The sequence below is a fragment of the Eschscholzia californica genome, unplaced genomic scaffold, assembly GCF_041429995.1.
Source record: "Eschscholzia californica isolate CP2 unplaced genomic scaffold, dmEscCali1.0.p SCAF_5, whole genome shotgun sequence".
NCBI lineage: Eukaryota > Viridiplantae > Streptophyta > Magnoliopsida > Ranunculales > Papaveraceae > Eschscholzia > Eschscholzia californica.
The window spans coordinates 52,201,743-52,220,027 of NW_028238472.1; the positions used below are offsets into that span (position 1 = coordinate 52,201,743).

At 35.1% G+C, this 18,285-nt stretch overlaps 3 protein-coding genes and 1 pseudogene across 5 annotated transcripts; all 4 read left to right on the plus strand.

Moving 5' to 3' along the window:
* Positions 1-2,897: 2,897 nt before the first annotated feature.
* On the plus strand, positions 2,898-5,833 carry LOC147540449 (tryptophan synthase alpha chain-like). Of its 2 annotated transcripts, XM_086641260.1 has the most exons (9): positions 2,898-3,277; positions 3,364-3,510; positions 3,599-3,664; positions 3,782-3,890; positions 4,070-4,146; positions 4,502-4,579; positions 4,871-4,948; positions 5,039-5,098; positions 5,363-5,833. In XM_086641260.1, exons 1-9 carry the CDS (start codon positions 3,080-3,082, stop codon positions 5,495-5,497), a joined length of 948 nt encoding a protein of 315 aa, XP_086497386.1. In that variant the 5' UTR covers positions 2,898-3,079; the 3' UTR covers positions 5,498-5,833. The 2 variants fall into 2 exon arrangements, with proteins under 2 accessions (XP_086497386.1, XP_086497387.1); XM_086641261.1 differs by lacking the exons at positions 4,871-4,948; positions 5,039-5,098 and having other exon boundaries at positions 2,972-3,277.
* A 1,688-nt stretch (positions 5,834-7,521) lies between these two features.
* On the plus strand, positions 7,522-9,265 carry LOC147540450 (small ribosomal subunit protein eS28 pseudogene; annotated as a pseudogene). Its single transcript, XR_015226038.1, has 2 exons — positions 7,522-7,668; positions 8,894-9,265. The product of XR_015226038.1 is annotated as a small ribosomal subunit protein eS28 pseudogene (transcript).
* A 512-nt stretch (positions 9,266-9,777) lies between these two features.
* Positions 9,778-12,378, plus strand: HEXO2 (beta-hexosaminidase 2). The gene is made up of 2 exons (XM_086640921.1): positions 9,778-10,846; positions 11,276-12,378. The coding sequence occupies exons 1-2, from the start codon at positions 10,009-10,011 to the stop codon at positions 12,247-12,249; spliced, it is 1,812 nt and encodes a 603-aa protein (XP_086497047.1). The 5' UTR covers positions 9,778-10,008; the 3' UTR covers positions 12,250-12,378.
* A 1,087-nt stretch (positions 12,379-13,465) lies between these two features.
* LOC147540452 (small ribosomal subunit protein uS7-like) lies at positions 13,466-15,823 on the plus strand. The gene is made up of 4 exons (XM_086640922.1): positions 13,466-13,718; positions 14,638-14,906; positions 15,277-15,480; positions 15,575-15,823. Exons 1-4 carry the CDS (start codon positions 13,629-13,631, stop codon positions 15,627-15,629), a joined length of 618 nt encoding a protein of 205 aa, XP_086497048.1. The 5' UTR covers positions 13,466-13,628; the 3' UTR covers positions 15,630-15,823.
* The last annotated feature ends 2,462 nt before the right edge of the window (positions 15,824-18,285 follow it).

Here is an 18,285-nt window from a genome sequence, read left to right on the forward strand (position 1 = left end):
GAAAATTATTCGGGAACCGACATGTTGGATGTTAAAAAATGTGTGGGTTTTTGTTAGATTTTAAGAAAAAAAATTAATCAAAGTTATAATTTAGAGAAGACTTTGGAAAATTATCCATGCGCCCAGTTCCAGGTTGGAGATGCTCTAATAATACGACTCGTCACCAACAAGATATTTTCTCTTGTGATGTGGTTTTAAGTGAGAATTTGTTGTGAACCAATGTTAAAAGTGAGATATAAAGTAGCATGCCCTTAAAAGAGGTTTTGTACATTTTTCTAATGCATAAACCCACATGGATGGAAAGGCATTCACATTTGGGCCCTTGAGAATAGCTCCTGTACCTTTTGGCCCGGGCCTGTCAGCTTTAATGAAGGCCTTGTTTATCACACTCACAATGGAGTCATTTTCTATGACCAGCTCTAGTTGTACTATTTATTCCCTTTAACCTTTCAACAAAAAAAAAAATATTCCCTTTAACCAGTAAATAGGTCATATTTCACATGCACTTGATGTGAATGAGGGTCTCATTTATTATACTGACTTCTTATTGATGATTTGGAAATGGGTCTTGGGCCAATAATGGAGTCCTTTCCCATTATATATAGGACAATCATTTTTACAATTTCACTTTTTTGGCCTGGCCCAATTGGTACATTCGAGTTTTGTATTTTACAAGACTTTTCTTAAGGGGTAGTGGATTGGGACTTTTACAGATATTTATAGACAAAATGTCCTGTAGACATTTCAAGATATTTCGGGTGATTTATTATAGACAAAATGTCTTCATAGACATTTTCAAGACATTTTACATTGAATTTGCAAACAAAATGTCTTTATAGATATTTCAAGACATTTGATCCATAGACAAAATGTCCTAGGGACATTTCAAGATCTTGAATATATTGACAAAATGTGTAATGCATATTATATTTGTACTAATCAAAAATATATTTTTCGATTTTCCTAGACATCTGTAAATATCTGCAAACATTGATGGACATTTGGTAAATATTTATTATTTTAATATTATTATTATTGTTTAATCTCATGAAATAATATATTTGTACAACATTTCAAAATATATTTTTCGACTTTCGTAGACATCTGCGAATATTAGTGGACAATGTACATTTGATAGACATTTGTTATTTTAATATTATTATTATTGTTTAATCACATTAAATAATATGTCTGTACGAACATTTCAAAAATATATTTTTCGACTTTCGTAGACATCTATAAATATTTGTGGACATTGATGGACATTTGGTGGTAATTTATTATTTTAATATTATTATTGTTGTTTAATCACATGATGGACTCCAAATGTCTCTTGTTTTTGTAAAGACATTTTTGGCTCCAAATTTGTCCCAAATCCTTTACAAAATCCATCAAACTATGAAGTCTACCAAAGTCCGCAAATATTTTGTCTATAATTGAATGTCACAGACATTCGGAGATTTGTAAATGTCTAGATTTGAATGCCTCGGACATTTCAGGACTTTCAAATGCCTAGATTTGAATGCCTCAGACATTTCAGGATTCCCAAATGTTTGGATTTGAATGCCCCAGACATTTCACAATCCTGAAATGTCTTGGAATGTCTCAATCCACTAACCCCCCCCCCCCCCCCCCCAAGTATACTTGGATTCAATAATAGAACAAGTACAAACATGAATAGCACGACAAAAATGTGATCCTAGAAAAGAAGTTGGGTGGTTTGAGGAAATAAGAATAGTATCCGGGTGTTTTAAAGGGTGAAAAACAAACAAAGAATTAGCCAAACACAGCCTCTTATGTTGCCGGCAGAGAGTCGACGACCGACTCTTGGTCGGCGACCACTCTCTCTCTCTCTCCTCTTTCTCTCCATCCCTCTCACTGACTCTCTAAGTTCTAGTGAAGAGGAGAGTCCCTTTGCTGGAACCCTTCGTTTGAAAATCAGGCGAAGGTCGTCTGGATGTGGTTCTTCCAGATCATTGACGTTAATGGTGGAGGTCGCGAGAATTTTCGGGCAAGATGCCGAAATTCGTGGTGGAAGCCGCTAGAGTTGATGGTGGTAGTGGGAGAGGAAGAAGATGGAAGAAGAAGCTGAAACGTTGAAGTGTTTGGAGGAAACAAAAAATTTCAATTCTTTTTTGTTTCCACCTTAAACTTTGTACCCCAAATAGATTTCTTATTTCCACAAATCACCCACCGAAAAGAAAACTGAGAAGCCCAATTACTTTTTTTTTTTTTTGTTAAAGACCCAATTACTTATATATACACTGGATCACGAGTCGAAAGTGCTAAAGTCAAAGTCTATCTTACAAAATAAACGATCCTCATTTTTTGGTCAATTTTTTTTCTCTCTTTATGGACTTTTTTACTTTTTTGATAGATGGTTAATTTTTACTCAAGTCCGGGATAGGTCTAATTTTGTATCATCTTCTATCAGTTTTGTTTGATCATATATACTTCGCTATTGGCTGAACAATTCTCTCGAACAAAATAAACATCTATTGGAAACACATTTTTAATGATTAACCTAACTTGTGTTTTTTTTGTTGTCATAAACCTAACTTGTGTTGGATATAGGAAATGGGTTACGTAAGATTCTAGGCTTACTCAACTCATATATTCAATTATCCATGCCATTTGTTTCAACTTAATTATTTAAGGTTGCTTTCATTGGTTGTATTTCTTCCTTTGATAGTAAAAATTCATTTCCCCACTATTATGTTTTGAACACCATATAAGAATATTATATTCGAGTAGGGTAGATAGATATCAATATCGCCTAGACATTGAAATAGACTCACGTACGACATATAGTTATTAGTTCTCAATATATCTGTAACAATAACTACAGTTGAGACACATAATCAGTATAAAAAAACCACATCTTACTAATTAAAAATGTTTTGACTGCCTAATTCTTTTTCACAATTTCAATTGGTTGACCTCATAAGATAGATATAAATAGATCCCAATAGTAGTGATATAACACAATAAACAACCTTAAAATTTGTGTATCTTTTTTCCATTTATAAAAGCCCATCTTCATAGACCAACAAGATAGAGCTTCTTTCCTTGGATAATAATGGCAGCAACTTGTTTATACATGAATTCTATTCTAATTGAACCCAAGAAACCCCAAAACCAATTCTATCCTTCCCTAACTCAAAAACCAAATGTTTCATTTTCAATCAAGCTTCATGAGCAAAGTTCTTCTCTTATGATTAAATCTCCTACAATTGGTCTCTCTGAAACCTTTAGCAAATTGAGAAGACAAGGAAAAGTAAGCATTTTTCGAATTTTATTTGCATTACTTGGTTTTACCATATGGTGTCACTAGGTGATTTACACTCTTCTGTATATCTCTAGGTTGCATTTATCCCATACATAACAGCTGGTGATCCTGATTTATCAACAACTGCTGAAGCACTTAAACTTCTTAATTCATGTGGTTCAGACATAATTGAATTAGGTTTACCTTATTCTAATCCTTGGAGAGATGGTCCAGTTAACCAGGTTAATTTGTTTTTACTAGTACTTTTTCTATAAGTTGATTTCTCTCTATTCTTATTCCATTTCCTCACATCATTTTTCGATATTTTAGGCTGCCGCTATGCGTTCTTTAGCAAAGGGAGCCGACTTTAATGCTATCATGTCTATGTTAAAACGCGTAAGATCTCTCTCCATATACAATTATTTTACGTACTAAGATGTATACGTATATGTATAACTTTTTATTAGTAGACAGAAAAATACTAACTCTGGAATTTCATCATTGATTGAACAGGTAATCCCACAATTATATTGCCCCATTGTTTTATTATCGTACTACAATTCGATATTGGAGATTGGCACGGAGAAGTTCATGAAAACCATTAAAGATGTTGGTGTTCATGGTAAAACCAAAATTTCGAATCATTTTCGCGAGAGTAAAATGATTTGTAAAACAAATTTGCTATTAAGTGTATAATAGATTTCATTTTTGTGGCTTTAGTGGGTTTCAACCGAGTTTAAGTAAAATTATTAACAAAAGTTTAGTACTTGATTCTAGTTATCCAAAACTCTGTTACTCTAGGTCTTTTGGTGCCAGATATCCATCTTGAAGAAACTGAAATCTTGCGGAAAGAAGCACTCAACAACGGCATCGAATTTGTAATAGTTTTGTTCTAGCATTTTAGTTCTCCATCTATATTTTATGTTCTTACCACGAGATAATTAGAACCTTCAATTAATAGGATTTTTTTTATTATTATTATTTTGACTATATACGAGTGGAAGTCATTTTATTTGAAACAATAAAATTTGAACTCCGATTCATTTGTATACATTCAAACATAAAATAAGTCCAAGATAAAATATTTCCATCTAAAACGACTAATATGTTTTTGGCCCGAACATATGAGACTCAAATGACTTAGATTCAGACATTTTAGATCTAGACGAGTCAGATTAAGTCGATAAAATAAAAAGTTTACCATATTGACATTATTTTTGTTGCATAATGAAGGTATTGGCTACATCACCCAACACTCCAATAGAGAAAATGAAAACCATTGTTGAAGCTTCAAAAGGATTTATATACCTAGTAAGTCCTTGTGGTAATTTCATTTTTGATTCTATATTATAAATTTGTAATGAGTAACTGAGTATCTAACATTAAGTTGTCTTTTTCGACCTCTAACTCGCTCGTTTTGATTCGTTGTAAACTTCTAATTAAGGACTATTTCGGGATTTGCATAAATTCCATCAATAAACTTCGAATAAGAATTGAGGAATAAATGTGTAATTCCGATTTTACCCTGGAATAAGTCACACGAAGCAAATAGTACCTCTTGGCAGATTTTCCATTAGTTCTAATCAAATATTTGTCTAATAGGCGAGTTCGAATGGAGTTACAGGTGCCCGTTCGACTGTAAACCCTCAAGTTCCATTTTTGCTACAAAAAATTAGAGAGGTTTGTCACATCGTCTCATCAATCAAACCATCTTCTTATCTCCAACTCTTCATCACATTCATCCCTTTTTGTTAATGCTACTATATACAGGTAACAACGAAACCAGTGGCAGTTGGCTTTGGCTTATCAGAACCACAACATTTGACAAAGGTTTACAAATTCTTTTTTTTTTTACGGAAATGGTTTTTTACGTAGATTTTTATCGGTGATCTTATACCCTCAAACACTAGGCCATAACAATCAGATCACATAATTTTTGAAAATCTCCTTCAAATTAGTGTCACCGCCAGTGTTTGAAGTGAGATTTTTAGTAAAATTCTAAATGACTGTAGTATTTTCGTTGTTTCATGGAGTTTAAGCTTTTCCTTTTGTATACGAAGCGAATATTGAAGAAAGTTGTGCGTTACTAAACAGGTTGCGGGATGGGGAGCAAACGGTGTGATAGTCGGTAGTGCTATCGTCAAATTGCTAGGTGAAGCTAAATCGCCCATGGAAGGGCTTGAGAAATTAGAAATTTTCATCATGTCCCTAAAGGCTGCACTACCATAGCCCTAAGAAACAACAAAGTGGTGTTTAAGTTTGTCGCCATAAAGGTGGTTAGATTAGTTATTAGTGTAAATGAGATTAATATCTATCATTGAATCATGAAGACATCAACAACCATCTAGCGTTGGTTGAGGTGAGAGTAATATTATTTATATATCTTTCAAATATATTCTCGATTGTATCTATGAAAGATATATTGTAATATTGAGAATGTATCTTAGTTAGTCTTCCTAATAGCGTGACTATGAGACTATATATTTTAGTTATAATCAACAAGGAGTATGTTGTAAGAATGATCTCTAATTCTATCAAATAGTTGCTCTAAGAGCCATGGATATAGTTTTTTTTTTGTTGAACAAGCCATGGATATAGTTGAAATGTATATAAGCAACTACCGTAGTTAAGTGAAAAAATGTAATACGACAATTCAATATCAACAAACCTATAATTATTTATACTGATGTGTACGTTTTGGAGATGTTATATGTACTTTAAACTAGGTACTATCCATGTCAGCCTCTGGCACCGTGAAATTTAGTGGACATATTATTTTCATAAATGTGTATTTTAAACCCCTAAAAATGTAGTTAAGTGAAAATCTATACAACCAAGGGAGGATGGTATCTTTTCCCTTCTTCCCAATAGTCAAGATTTGCTCTCCCATATTTATCTCCAACGGTTGGAATTAATCTCTCTAAGTCTGAGGATTCAGATTTGATTAGAATTCGTCCAAGGGTTTAGATTATAAGAAAGAGCATCTTTTCAAAGATCTCATTTTTCTTCACTTTAAAGCTATGACATCCTAAGGTGTTGTTAAATGGAAGTATCTTATCAACGTCCGTGAATGATAAATCATAGATCGAACTGCCGAATCAGAAAAATTTGGTGCTATCATATACCTTTGTCTCGGCTAAGTTCATGAGCTTGAGATAAGCGGACTCGAACCGCTCACATCCGCCACAGAGTAAACCACCGCCTCTCAGGACTCTCTGTCTGATTCTACCATTGAGGCCAAAGACTTAAAGGTATCCATATTATTGTTGTAGGCACCCCATTTACATGTAGATCCCTTAGGCCATGTTTGGGGCGCGGGAATGGAATGTGATTCCTGGGAATCACATTCCCGTAACGTGATTCCTGGGAATCAGATTACTGTAGTTTGATGTTTGGTTTGACCAGGAATGGGAATTTGATTCCTGACATATTCCTAATTAGGTGTTTGATTCGTATAGGAATAGGAATGTAAATATTTGTAAAAGTTCACTTTTACCCTTACTTAAACTAAATAAAATATACATCAACTTTTTTTAGCATAAAATATACACATCAACTTTGTAATATATTAAAATCAGTATTATTTTTACAAATTCGTAGATATGAAATAATAACACGATACATCAAAGGGTTAGAATTTAAAGATAATAAATAAATATCTTAATAAAAATTTATCTAAAATAATATTATTGGTAAACCTAAATAGAAATTGATCTAAAATTAAATTTTGTTCATATACGTAAATAGTACTTATTAATACCAAATCCTACAAAAAAATAAAATTGGTAATTCAATATTTTGTTAAGGATATATTTGTCAATAAATATTAATATATGTGATTCCGGGGGAATGAGAATCACAAACCCACCTCCCCCCGTGGGTTTGCTATTACCCCTTTTTGAGGGAATCACATTCCCGGGCCCATACCATTTCCGCAAGCCAAACAATGATCTGGAATCATTCCCACGTCATTCCCGCGCGTCAAACATGGCCTTAGACTTTAAGCTTTGAAGGGTGCCTATAGCTGCCATTTGGGGCGCGTATAGAATAACCACAATTATCTTAAAGCCAACGTCAAGTGACGTATTTGATAGAGGTGTCTCTACCCACCGAGCACGGGTTATACCCTAGTAAAATGTAATATGACAATCGAGTGGGTATACCTATTTTCATAAATTTGTAGTTTAAAATGTAAAGCACAACACGTGTCGGCATTAGCTCTCATCATACGTATAACCCATACGACAGAACAACATTGTAACGATACTTCTAACCCTAAACCCCAAAAAACCAAGTATAAGAACAAAAACTAGGGTTTTCTTTCTTCTCCCTCGGCAACTTTTACCAGCATCTTTGGAGATAAATCTCTTCGCCCCCTCCTTTCTTTGCTCAAATCTCAGGTTAGTATTCGATTTCACATTCCCCAGATCTTCAACTTGCATTATAATTGTTCAAGGCAATACCTTTATCTAGTTCTCGTTTCTCAACATTTAGGTTTTTTTTTCAGTACATGTAAACATGGATTCGTTTAGTCCCTTGAATTAGTATTCATCTCCAGTTTTTTATTGCTGAATTCAAGTTTATGTCAAATAGATTAATGGGTTATTCTTCGATTAGGTTATTTGTGCACTTAATAGGGTTGGTCGATTTGTCCAATAGGTTTTATGGCTTCAAAAGAGGTTCTTATTGTGGGATATTAGGGTTCTTGAATAATCTTCAGATGGGTTTTAAACTATTAGAATATTGATTTCATAATGGACCTAGAATCTCATTATGCTAGGGTTTTTCACAAACCCTAGTCTGGGACTGTTATGCTTTCATAATCATGGTAGGGAACCCATTAGAATATAGTTTTTAGGGTTCAGAATATTTCTTTGTTTGTAAAAGCTTAAAATCTCTTAGAATAGTTTGTAATGTTCCACTGTGAATGTACTAAATAATATAATTAATATATGGGTAACTTATATAGTTTAGTTTGAAGAGTTTTGATACGATTGTTTCAGTGTGCTAGCTTCAGCTAGAAGAAGAAGATTAGTAGTTATTGAAATAGATTAGCTATAATATGCACTTGTATATTTCGGTTTGTTCGAGTTCATGAAGTATCTTAATGCTACCGTATCCATGATATTTCCTGGAACTCCGGGAAAATGAGTTATTGGGTAATCGACATGGACTTGTGATATCGTCATTTTCTCTTGCATATATTGATAGTAGTTAGTACAAAATATTCCTTGATTATAGGCCCATTAGGTTAGGATTATGTAGTTTTATTGTTTTTAGTATGTGTTCAAGATTGTGGAATCCTGCAGTTTAGGACTAAACCTCTTATCTTGGATTAGGTTAGGCCTAAGCCATCCTGCATTAGTAAATCACACAGTCGGCTTAATCGAAATAACTTGGGATCAATTGTGCAGTTCTTGAAATACTTTGTGATCTCCGAGATGTAAACAAGTTTAGGACTAAACCTTCCTGCATTAATAGATCACACAAAGGGCTTAATCGGAATAACTTGGAATCAATCGGTTTAGGTCTTTTGGTTTTCACACAAAGGGCTTAATCGAAATAACTTCGGATCAATCGGTTTAGGACTTTTGGTTTCTAAAAGTTGTTAATTTTGGATTGCAGGATGGATAATCAAGTGAAGCTTGCACTCGTCGTGAAAATCATGGGGAGGACTGGATCAAGAGGACAGGTGACCCAAGTTAGGGTTAAGTTTATGGATGATCAGAATCGTCTCATCATGAGGAACGTGAAGGGACCCGTCAGAGAGGGTGATATTCTGACCTTGCTCGAGTCTGAAAGGGAAGCTAGGAGGTTGCGATGATCATATTTTTTTTCTTTTCGTGTTTTGAAGAGATTTTTGGTTAGGTTTTATATCCTTCGTTCCATCTGCTACTTGGATTATTACATTTGAAGCATGTTAAACTAGGGTTTTTGCTTTATGGATGTTTTGAATCTTAGGTTTTTGAGATTTTGATGAAAAAGACAGTTGCTTGATGATAGTCTTTTGAAATTATCCTGTTTTGGTTTATGAATCAAGTCTACTGTCCTCTCGCTCTCAGCGATAAGCTGATAAGGGACGCAAATGGTCCCTCCAACCTTTACTAAACTTTTTTGAGAACTTTTACTTTAAAACAAGAATTGAAATCATAGTGGAGCTACACCTTTCTATCCAATTCTTCCCCTATCTATAGGTATGAATTTTATCGACAAAATTTGACTTGAACTCTCCTATTTGACTTCATACTAACCAAGTCTTTCTATCATATGTTTTGCCATTTGGAAACGTATATTAAAACATAAATTCTGTTTATGTTTATTATTTGGTGAAAAGCATAAGATTTCGATATTAAAACATAAGATTTTGAACTAGTTAAAAATAGGAAAAATGTTACTTATATTTGTGACTGAAAAAGTTACTTAGTAATCATGCGAAAAATCTTAGAGATAATCAACATGTATCTAAATATTTTATAGATTTCGATTCTAAATCTTTATAATCTTACTTAACCAATAGGAACTTTAAGGTTAACAATTAGTAGCTTTCTTCTCTAGATTATTAGACATCTTAAACTTGACTAATAGGATTAACTTGATAATTCATGTTTAACCCCATAAAACCCTCTAACTTAGGCCTCAACCTATCAATTTTCATTTCTTTACCCTAAAACCAACCATTAAGCTCTAATTTCAATCCAACAAACAAGAAACTTTTCATTTCTTAACTCACAAAAGTCACAATGATAGGGCATTTAAGCCCCTCTCTCCCTTCCAATCTTGAAACCTTTTCACAACCCAAAATGTATTCTTCTTCTCTTTCTCTCTCTACATTCTTTCTCTCTCTTTCTACTTTCTCTCTCTTAATCTCAACCACCCAATCCCAAATCAATGTTTGGCCTAAACCACGTGTAATCTCATGGCCAAATCCACAAGCCAATCTCATCTCCCCAACTTTCAAAATCATCTCCCCGAATCACAAACACCTCTCTCCTGCCGTCGATCGCTATCTCCGATTAATCCTATCGGAAAATTACAATCCGATCCTAAAACCCAAAATTAACATGTCCACCACCTACCCTCCTTTAGATTTCTTGACCCTATCTATCTCTGATCTCAATTCCCCTTTACAACATGGAGTTGATGAATCTTATACCTTATCAATACCCACCGTTGGATCGGCCAATCTAACGGCTATTACTGTTTGGGGTGCCATGAGAGGTCTTGAAACGTTTTCACAACTCGTTTGGGGTGACCCAATCCGAGTTATGACCGGTTTGCACGTTTCTGACTCACCGATTTTTGAACATAGAGGAGTTATGCTTGATACATCAAGAAATTATTATGGGGTGAAAGATATATTGAGGACTATTAAAGCAATGAGTGCAAATAAACTTAACGTTTTTCATTGGCATATAACGGATTCTCATTCTTTTCCGTTAGTTTTGCCGTCGGAACCAACGCTTGCCGGAAAAGGATCGTATGGACCGGAAATGCAATACTCTCCGGCAGATGTTGAGAGGATCGTGGAGTTTGGGTTTCAACATGGTGTTCGTGTTTTGCCGGAAATTGACATGCCCGGTGAGCTCTCCTTTCCTCTCTATTTTTATGGTCAATTTGTGTAACGACTCAAGTTTTAGCAGTTATTGATATTATTTGGTTTTAGACATTCAGACTTGGTGTCCACTAGGTACAAGACTAAGTTTGAGCTAGCATTTGTAGCATAGAATGTAGACATTCAATGTGGGACTATTACATTTTCCACATAATATATTAGAGAATATTTGCAATTCCATATCATATAGACTATTCTATAATTAGTCCTTATAAATTTGATAAGGTATGAAAATTGTACTTCAATACATATCTATAAATATATGGATTATACTTTAAGAAATGTATACGGGAATAGGACAAAATTAATTCATGTCATACTATGTAAAATAAGTACGATAGTATACTTTCATCAAAAAAAAGTACGATAGTATAAATGAGATGTGAAAATTACAGGGCATACGGGATCGTGGGCAGAAGCGTACCCAGAGATCGTTACATGTGCAAATATGTTTTGGTGGGGAGATGGCGTTAAATGGGAGGACCGACTAGCGTCCGAACCAGGAACTGGACACCTGAATCCTCTTAACCCAAAAACGTATGAAGTCCTTGAAAATGTATTTCGCGACACTGCTTCTTTATTTCCCGAAGGGTTCTACCATTCTGGTGCCGACGAGATAATCCCTGGTTGTTGGAAAGTTGATCCAACGGTTCAAAAATTTCTATCGAATGGTGGGACACTTAGTCAAATCCTTGACATCTTCATTAACTCTACACTTCCTTTGATCATGTCTCAAAATCATACTACTAATGTTGTTTATTGGGAAGACATTTTGTTGGATGCAAATGTGAAGGTAAGTCCTTTAATTCTCCCTAAAGAAACCACAATTTTACAAACTTGGAATAATGGCCCGAACAATACTAAAAGAATAGTTTCGGCTGGGTATCGAGCAATCGTTTCTTCCTCCGAGTTTTACTATTTAGATTGTGGGCATGGTTCTTTTGTCGGTAATGACAGTCGGTATGACAGACAAATAAGCGACGTTCCGGGTAAACCGTTTAATTATAATGGAGGAAATGGGGGTTCTTGGTGTGGACCATTTAAGACATGGCAAAGGATATATGATTATGATATAACCTATGGGTTAAGTGAAGAAGAAGCAAAGTTAGTTCTTGGTGGTGAAGTTGCTCTATGGTCGGAACAAGCTGATCCGACTGTTCTAGATTCTCGATTATGGCCGAGAACATCGGCAATGGCAGAGAGTCTGTGGTCGGGAAACAAAGACGATACGGGGAAGAAACGGTATGCAGAGGCGACCAATCGGTTGAATGAATGGCGTATTAGAATGGTGGGTAGAGGTGTTGGGGCTGAGCCTATTCAACCTCTTTGGTGCACTACTCACCCTGGAATGTGTAATATGGTTCAATAATCTTTTTTATGTTGCTTTCCTTCCCAAAATAAGAACTTCCTTGGGGATAAATTGTTGTATGTCATGTAATTGCACTATAGGCAATACTATCCCAAAAAAAAAAAATTGATGGGTTATGGGTTTCTTTAATATTTCGCGGCTCAAATATGCACGTCTTACTTGACTGAAAGACGTCCAGTCGGCCATCATAAGTGGAAACCAACTTATAAATACGAAAAACCAACTCAGATTTATCAGCAAGATAATAGTTTATGATGCAATAACTAGAGATTGTATAATCTATGTTTTCTAAATAAATTTCTACCTATCTTTGATATGGACACATATTTGATTAGACTACCATGTTTCTGTTACTACATAGGCCTCTTGTAATTGTTGGGTTGAATGTTATTGTTGTGAGAGGCGACAAACATTATTAGGGCAATAAAATTAGAATTTTTAACAATAAAACTTAATTTCTACAGACCTAAAAATTTCTGTTTTCTTAGTATTAGTGGTGTAAACAAAAAATAGGTTCCAAACAATCAAGACTGCCTAAGTGTGTTATACTTGTAACATTGGGCAACAAACTTTGTCTCCCACCGATGTCAGATTAATTTTCAACACACTATCTCAAGACAGATAACGCATTATATACAATCTAACAGTTTGACCCACCAACACTATCATCCATTTTTAGTCTTTGACACTCCAAAACACAACTTTAAAACGACTCACTAAGAAAGTGTTCAATTCTTTATAATAGAATAAACCATCCACGTGTGGCATACTTTTGGAAACGTCCTCTTGACCACATCAAGATACACACTCGCCACGCTCCAAAACACCACACGTTTAAACGACTCACATAAAAACCACACTTCGTATCCAATCCACGTTAGATTTGGCGTCCAGGCGGGACTGAATTACAAACTGATATATGTTGGATATTTGTTTCAAGATTATTATGTAAAAAATGACTCATCTTAGAGCTTATTTGTACGGTGAATTTGAAACTAAGATAACTTTTTTTGTTTAAAGTATAATTTTAGAACCCCTAATAGATGGAATTCGTCAACGGGTATAAATGCCAGTGATGCGCGATTTGACCTAGTATCCCCCTCACGTCATTATTGACGGTTTCCGTCCATTTAGGGGTGTAAACACATTGACTTATAAAAAATGGGGGTCTAATACTAGTATGAGATTATAAGCGGAGGCAAATGTAAAAGAGTTTAGGGTATTTGACGTTATCACAGAGTTAGGGTTTACAAACAATATTGATCCAGTATAAATAGGTTAAAGAGGCAATCTTGGTAGAGAGAGAGAGAGAGAGAGAGAAGAATTAGGGTTTTAAGGGGAGGAAGCAAGAGAAGCTTTGAGAAATCTACAGGTCGACAATGGCGGAAACGATCGAAGCTACTAACCCAGATGCCCTAGTTCATTCAGACGTCAAGCTCTTCAACAAGTGGTCCTTCGATGAAGTCGCTGTGAGTGTTCTCATCTTTCTCAGAAACCCTAACTACTCATTTCTTTATATTTAATCTTCAATCCATTTACTCCTCGCATTTTTTTGATTTCATTTATAAGTTCTGATAATGTGAGAATCGATTTGCTGCTACTTCAGTGGTGAAATCTAGATTGATAAAAGATCCATTTGTTTTTCAGCAACTAATACAAGCTAATCAATGTTCATTTCCCTAATCTAGTCATGATCTTAAAAGATTGATCTTTTGAACTTGAAAACCAAATTCCTCTATAGGGTTAGAGAATTTGGAGAAAAATGTTAACAACCTTGTAGTTTTTTCAGTGTTTTATTCCTTAAAGTGATACATGATCTGTGATTTGTAGATGGGTTCTCTTGATTTTCTAGGGTTTCACAAATTGTTGCACTTGTTTATAGTATTATAGAACTTTACATGAAAAAGTGTTAGCAACCCGAAGATTCAGACTTATTGTATATACCGTCAATTGTCTTATTGAGAATTCCTAAAATCCATAGGCATCAATATCATCATTTTAATGTTGTGAGAAGGGTTTTACAGCAAGCTTGTGTGACATGTGAAAAAATATCTTAGTGTGAGAATGATGGTGGAAGAATTGTATGGAGTTGGAAAAACCCTTTGATACAGAACTTCTAGTAATGGAGGCAGAGGGGGGGAGGTACTGAATCTAATGTGTTTAATTTTCCGATTGCCTGTGTTGATCCTTTTCCTCTGTGTTTCTATCATTAGAAACTTCCATCTTTATTTTGAGCTTAAGTTTGGTAGATGAATGAATTCTATAAAGGGTGTATAGTTTCATCAACTTTTGCTCGCATAAAATGTAATTTCTCTCTCCGGACCCTTGGGAACCCCAATGTGCTGTGCCATCCACCTTCTCATCAGCATTGTTGTGTGTTCTGTGCAGGTTAGTGACATATCTTTGGCAGATTACATCGGTGTTGCAATTAGGCATGCAACATATGTCCCACACACAGCTGGGAGATACTCCGTGAAGAGGTTCAGAAAGGCTCAGTGTCCCATTGTGGAGAGGTTGACCAATTCCCTCATGATGCACGGGCGCAACAATGGAAAGAAGCTCATGGCTGTTCGTATCGTTAAGCATGCAATGGACATCATCCATCTCCTCACTGATCTCAACCCTATTCAAGTTATTGTCGATGCTGTGATCAACAGGTAAATTGGTACCTCATCTCTTATTTTCACTCTACCGTCGCCAGATTGGCATTTGGACTATGTCTGTTTTGATATAATGAATCACAAGGTTCATGAACTCAACTATTGTTCTGCCCGACCTTGGGCAGGGAATCCCATTATAATAGATTACTGATGATTTAGCGTTATCCAATTCCTGAAATGAGTTAGTATTTAGTACTCGATCAAAGGACTTATAAGAACCCAACTTGACTGCAATTGTTAATACTCAATACCATTTCTAAGATTCAGTTCAATGCCAGTGTTGGCCCGCCTATGGGCTCAAACTAGTACGGCTTCCAACTTTTGCTTTCCTTCAACGACAATTCTTGTGTTCTCATTTGATGTGCAGTGGACCAAGAGAGGATGCTACTCGAATTGGGTCAGCTGGTGTTGTAAGGCGACAAGCTGTTGATATTTCTCCCCTAAGACGTGTCAACCAGGCCATTTATCTACTTACAACCGGTGCCCGTGAGAGTGCTTTCAGGAACGTCAAGACAATTGCTGAATGCTTAGCCGATGAGCTTGTTAATGCTGCCAAGGGTTCTTCAAACAGGTCCGAAAAGAATCTTATCTTGATTTCTATTCGATCATATTGTCTTTCATATTTTTCCCTGATGAAGTACTTACTCTGGTTAATGTAATAACAGTTACGCCATCAAGAAGAAAGACGAGATCGAGCGTGTCGCCAAGGCTAATCGCTGAATTGGGTTTTTGTTGGTTAAACTGAAACAACTCGACGATGGAGGATTCATCTCTGTTGGTCGTAACTTGAGTTTTTGTTTTCTTTTTCTTTCAATCAGAAATCAGAGTTAGCCTATACTTTATAACATGGTAATGAATTATTCGGGTATTTTGTTCACTTCTTTACCTATCTTTTGAAAATTTGAATTGTTAAAGATGATCTCAGTCTCCGTGGAATTACTTTTCCTCAAATTTTTTAGTACAGACTTGAGTAAACTTGGTTTGTCTTGATATAGCTTGTATGGATTTGAATCGTGTCTGTATTGTTCGACCCAAGTGATTCTTTCGGACAAAAGCAAACATTTATCCGAAAAAGATTGTACGGGACGGCTTTTAGATGATGCTATTGAAGGTTTAGGTCACGCTATTGATATGTCAAATAAGACACTAAGACTAGATTTAAATTCGAGAAAAATGGCATTGTTATAGAACTGTTTGCCCGTCATTGAATAAAAGTAGTTGAAAGGTGGAAGGGTAGAAAAGAAAGGTTGCTAATCCATATTACATTCCTCCTTTAAACCCTAAAACATATGACTTTACTCATCTAGCAGTCAAATTTCCCACTTACCATCTGTTCTTCCATCTTAAATCCCAAGTTCATCAAACCCTACTGATTGGGGATTTGGATCACCCCCTTTTAAGTTTTAAAATTAGAATTAGCTCCCTATTTGGGTTAGTGGGTTGATTTTCATCTTTCTCTAATCTACCTTTCAAGAAAGAGAAGAACTATGGTTATGTTTTACCGTCTTCGCTATAGCGCTGATCTCTTAACAACAGATTAGTCAAACGCATTCAACAAACATTCGATCCAATTAAGTACTATTTAGCATTTGACAATTGTTCAGGGGGGTTTGGAATAAAACTTTATTACTTTTGAAATCCCCTTTGTTTGCAGTCCTTTTAAGAAGAATATTATAGGTTCAACTATTAAAGGCAACACATTTGTTGTCTCTTTTACTTCATAAGATCATATGACCCATTAAGATGTCTCTGCAATTGATCACCATTATCATCATCAATTGCCTCTTCAAGTGAAGTTGCAAGTGAGTTCTCTCTGTCTCTCTCTCCTCTTCTACTATACTATACTATGAAAGAAGAATGAGTTGTTTGATAATTTAGACTTGATTTTGAATGATATTAGAATGTGGGTTTTTCTTGAATCTTGCTTAATGTTAGTGGTTTGACGCATATAAGATTGTTTTGGGACCAATCAAGTTGAGTAGGAAAATAGAAAAATGTCTTATGGAGTAGGAAATAAGTAATTCTATAGATTTGTCAAGTATGTAAAAGATTAAGTCCCTAACTAAAGTCTCTATTACCATCATTGTGATTATCTTTTCACAACTAAGATGGATTAGTTGTCTCCAAATAAGTGTTATTTGATATGTAGATTGCTAAATTCAAATTAAATCCCCTATTTAGAAAAGAAAAACGAAAGAACAAAAAAAACTCTTTATGGGAAGAAAAGTGGAGCTTTGTCTCTTTCCAAAATTTAGCATGGTTTTTCAAAAATGAAGAATAATCGAACTCTGCTAACCTATCAGTAGAAAGCAATAATAATACGATCATCTGCAGTGGATTATGGGAGTAAGTTTTTGGCAACCGTAATCTAGATTTCAGACTCTATCTTGCTATATATATATATATATAGGTTATGAATTTTGTTTTAAAAATCATATGTGAAAATTGACTCGGAATCTAAATTTACAGGAGTGAGGTTCAGAACATTTGTTTGTTATTTATACATAAAATAAGTCTTCATTGGCAGTATGTTACTATGTTGTCTTAAATAACTTAAAGTGACATTTTTTACTCCTTTAACATAAATATAGGAGACAACCCGATTTTTTCTTTTTTTGAGCTAACCAATATTGAACATAGTGGTGACCAACGGGTCGTGTCGACACGGAAACGGACCGGCACGACCCGTTTATTTGAGGACACGGAACGGCACGGAACGGTCCGCTCCGTGCCGTGCCGACCCGTCACGGGTCTGGCGTGCCGTGTCGGGGCTGGGATTTTAGAGCCCCAGACCCGTTAAACACGACCCATTAGACACGCAGGAACGACACGGAACGGATCGTACACGGCACGATCCGTAGGCACGGAACGACACGGAACGGAAACGACAACAACGACACGCTAGCAACGACCCAATTTAGTTGTTTGATTTTTTAAGAATTACTTAAGGTGTACTAACATCCTCAAAACACTTTCAACTTTTTTTATTTTAAAAAGTTACTTAGGGTGTACAACACCCTCTTTTGAGGGTGTTGTACACCCCCACCCCATTGTGATGAAATTGGTGATAGTGATGATTTCTATTATTAAGTCAATTTTGTATTATTATTTTTTTTTGCAAATGATTGATAGTTAGGTGGGTGCCAACCTAGTTGGGATGTATCTAAACTATAGTGATGCAAATTTTGATATTTTTCACATTAATAAAGAGTTATTTCGATTTTTATTTTGTTTATAGTTCTACTTCATTCATCTAATAATCTAATGTGTTTACAAATTGTTAGATTTTCATGACAACTACTTTATATTACAAAAAGAAAAAACATAAAAAAAAAGTAATACTTGAATTAAAAAAGAAGTAATACTTAAAAAAAAA

Excerpts from the sequence above, each read along its gene's own strand:
- LOC147540449 (XM_086641260.1), top strand. The coding sequence starts at position 3,080 with ATGGCAGCAACTTGTTTATACATGAATTCTATTCTAATTGAACCCAAG. Across the intron at positions 3,278-3,363 it reads AATTGAGAAGACAAGGAAAA|GTTGCATTTATCCCATACAT; the intron begins GTAAGCATTTTT and ends GTATATCTCTAG. Across the intron at positions 4,147-4,501 it reads TCAACAACGGCATCGAATTT|GTATTGGCTACATCACCCAA; the intron begins GTAATAGTTTTG and ends TGCATAATGAAG.
- HEXO2 (XM_086640921.1), top strand. The coding sequence starts at position 10,009 with ATGATAGGGCATTTAAGCCCCTCTCTCCCTTCCAATCTTGAAACCTTT. Across the intron at positions 10,847-11,275 it reads GCCGGAAATTGACATGCCCG|GGCATACGGGATCGTGGGCA; the intron begins GTGAGCTCTCCT and ends TGAAAATTACAG.
- LOC147540452 (XM_086640922.1), top strand. The coding sequence starts at position 13,629 with ATGGCGGAAACGATCGAAGCTACTAACCCAGATGCCCTAGTTCATTCA. Across the intron at positions 13,719-14,637 it reads GGTCCTTCGATGAAGTCGCT|GTTAGTGACATATCTTTGGC; the intron begins GTGAGTGTTCTC and ends TGTTCTGTGCAG. Across the intron at positions 15,481-15,574 it reads GCCAAGGGTTCTTCAAACAG|TTACGCCATCAAGAAGAAAG; the intron begins GTCCGAAAAGAA and ends ATGTAATAACAG.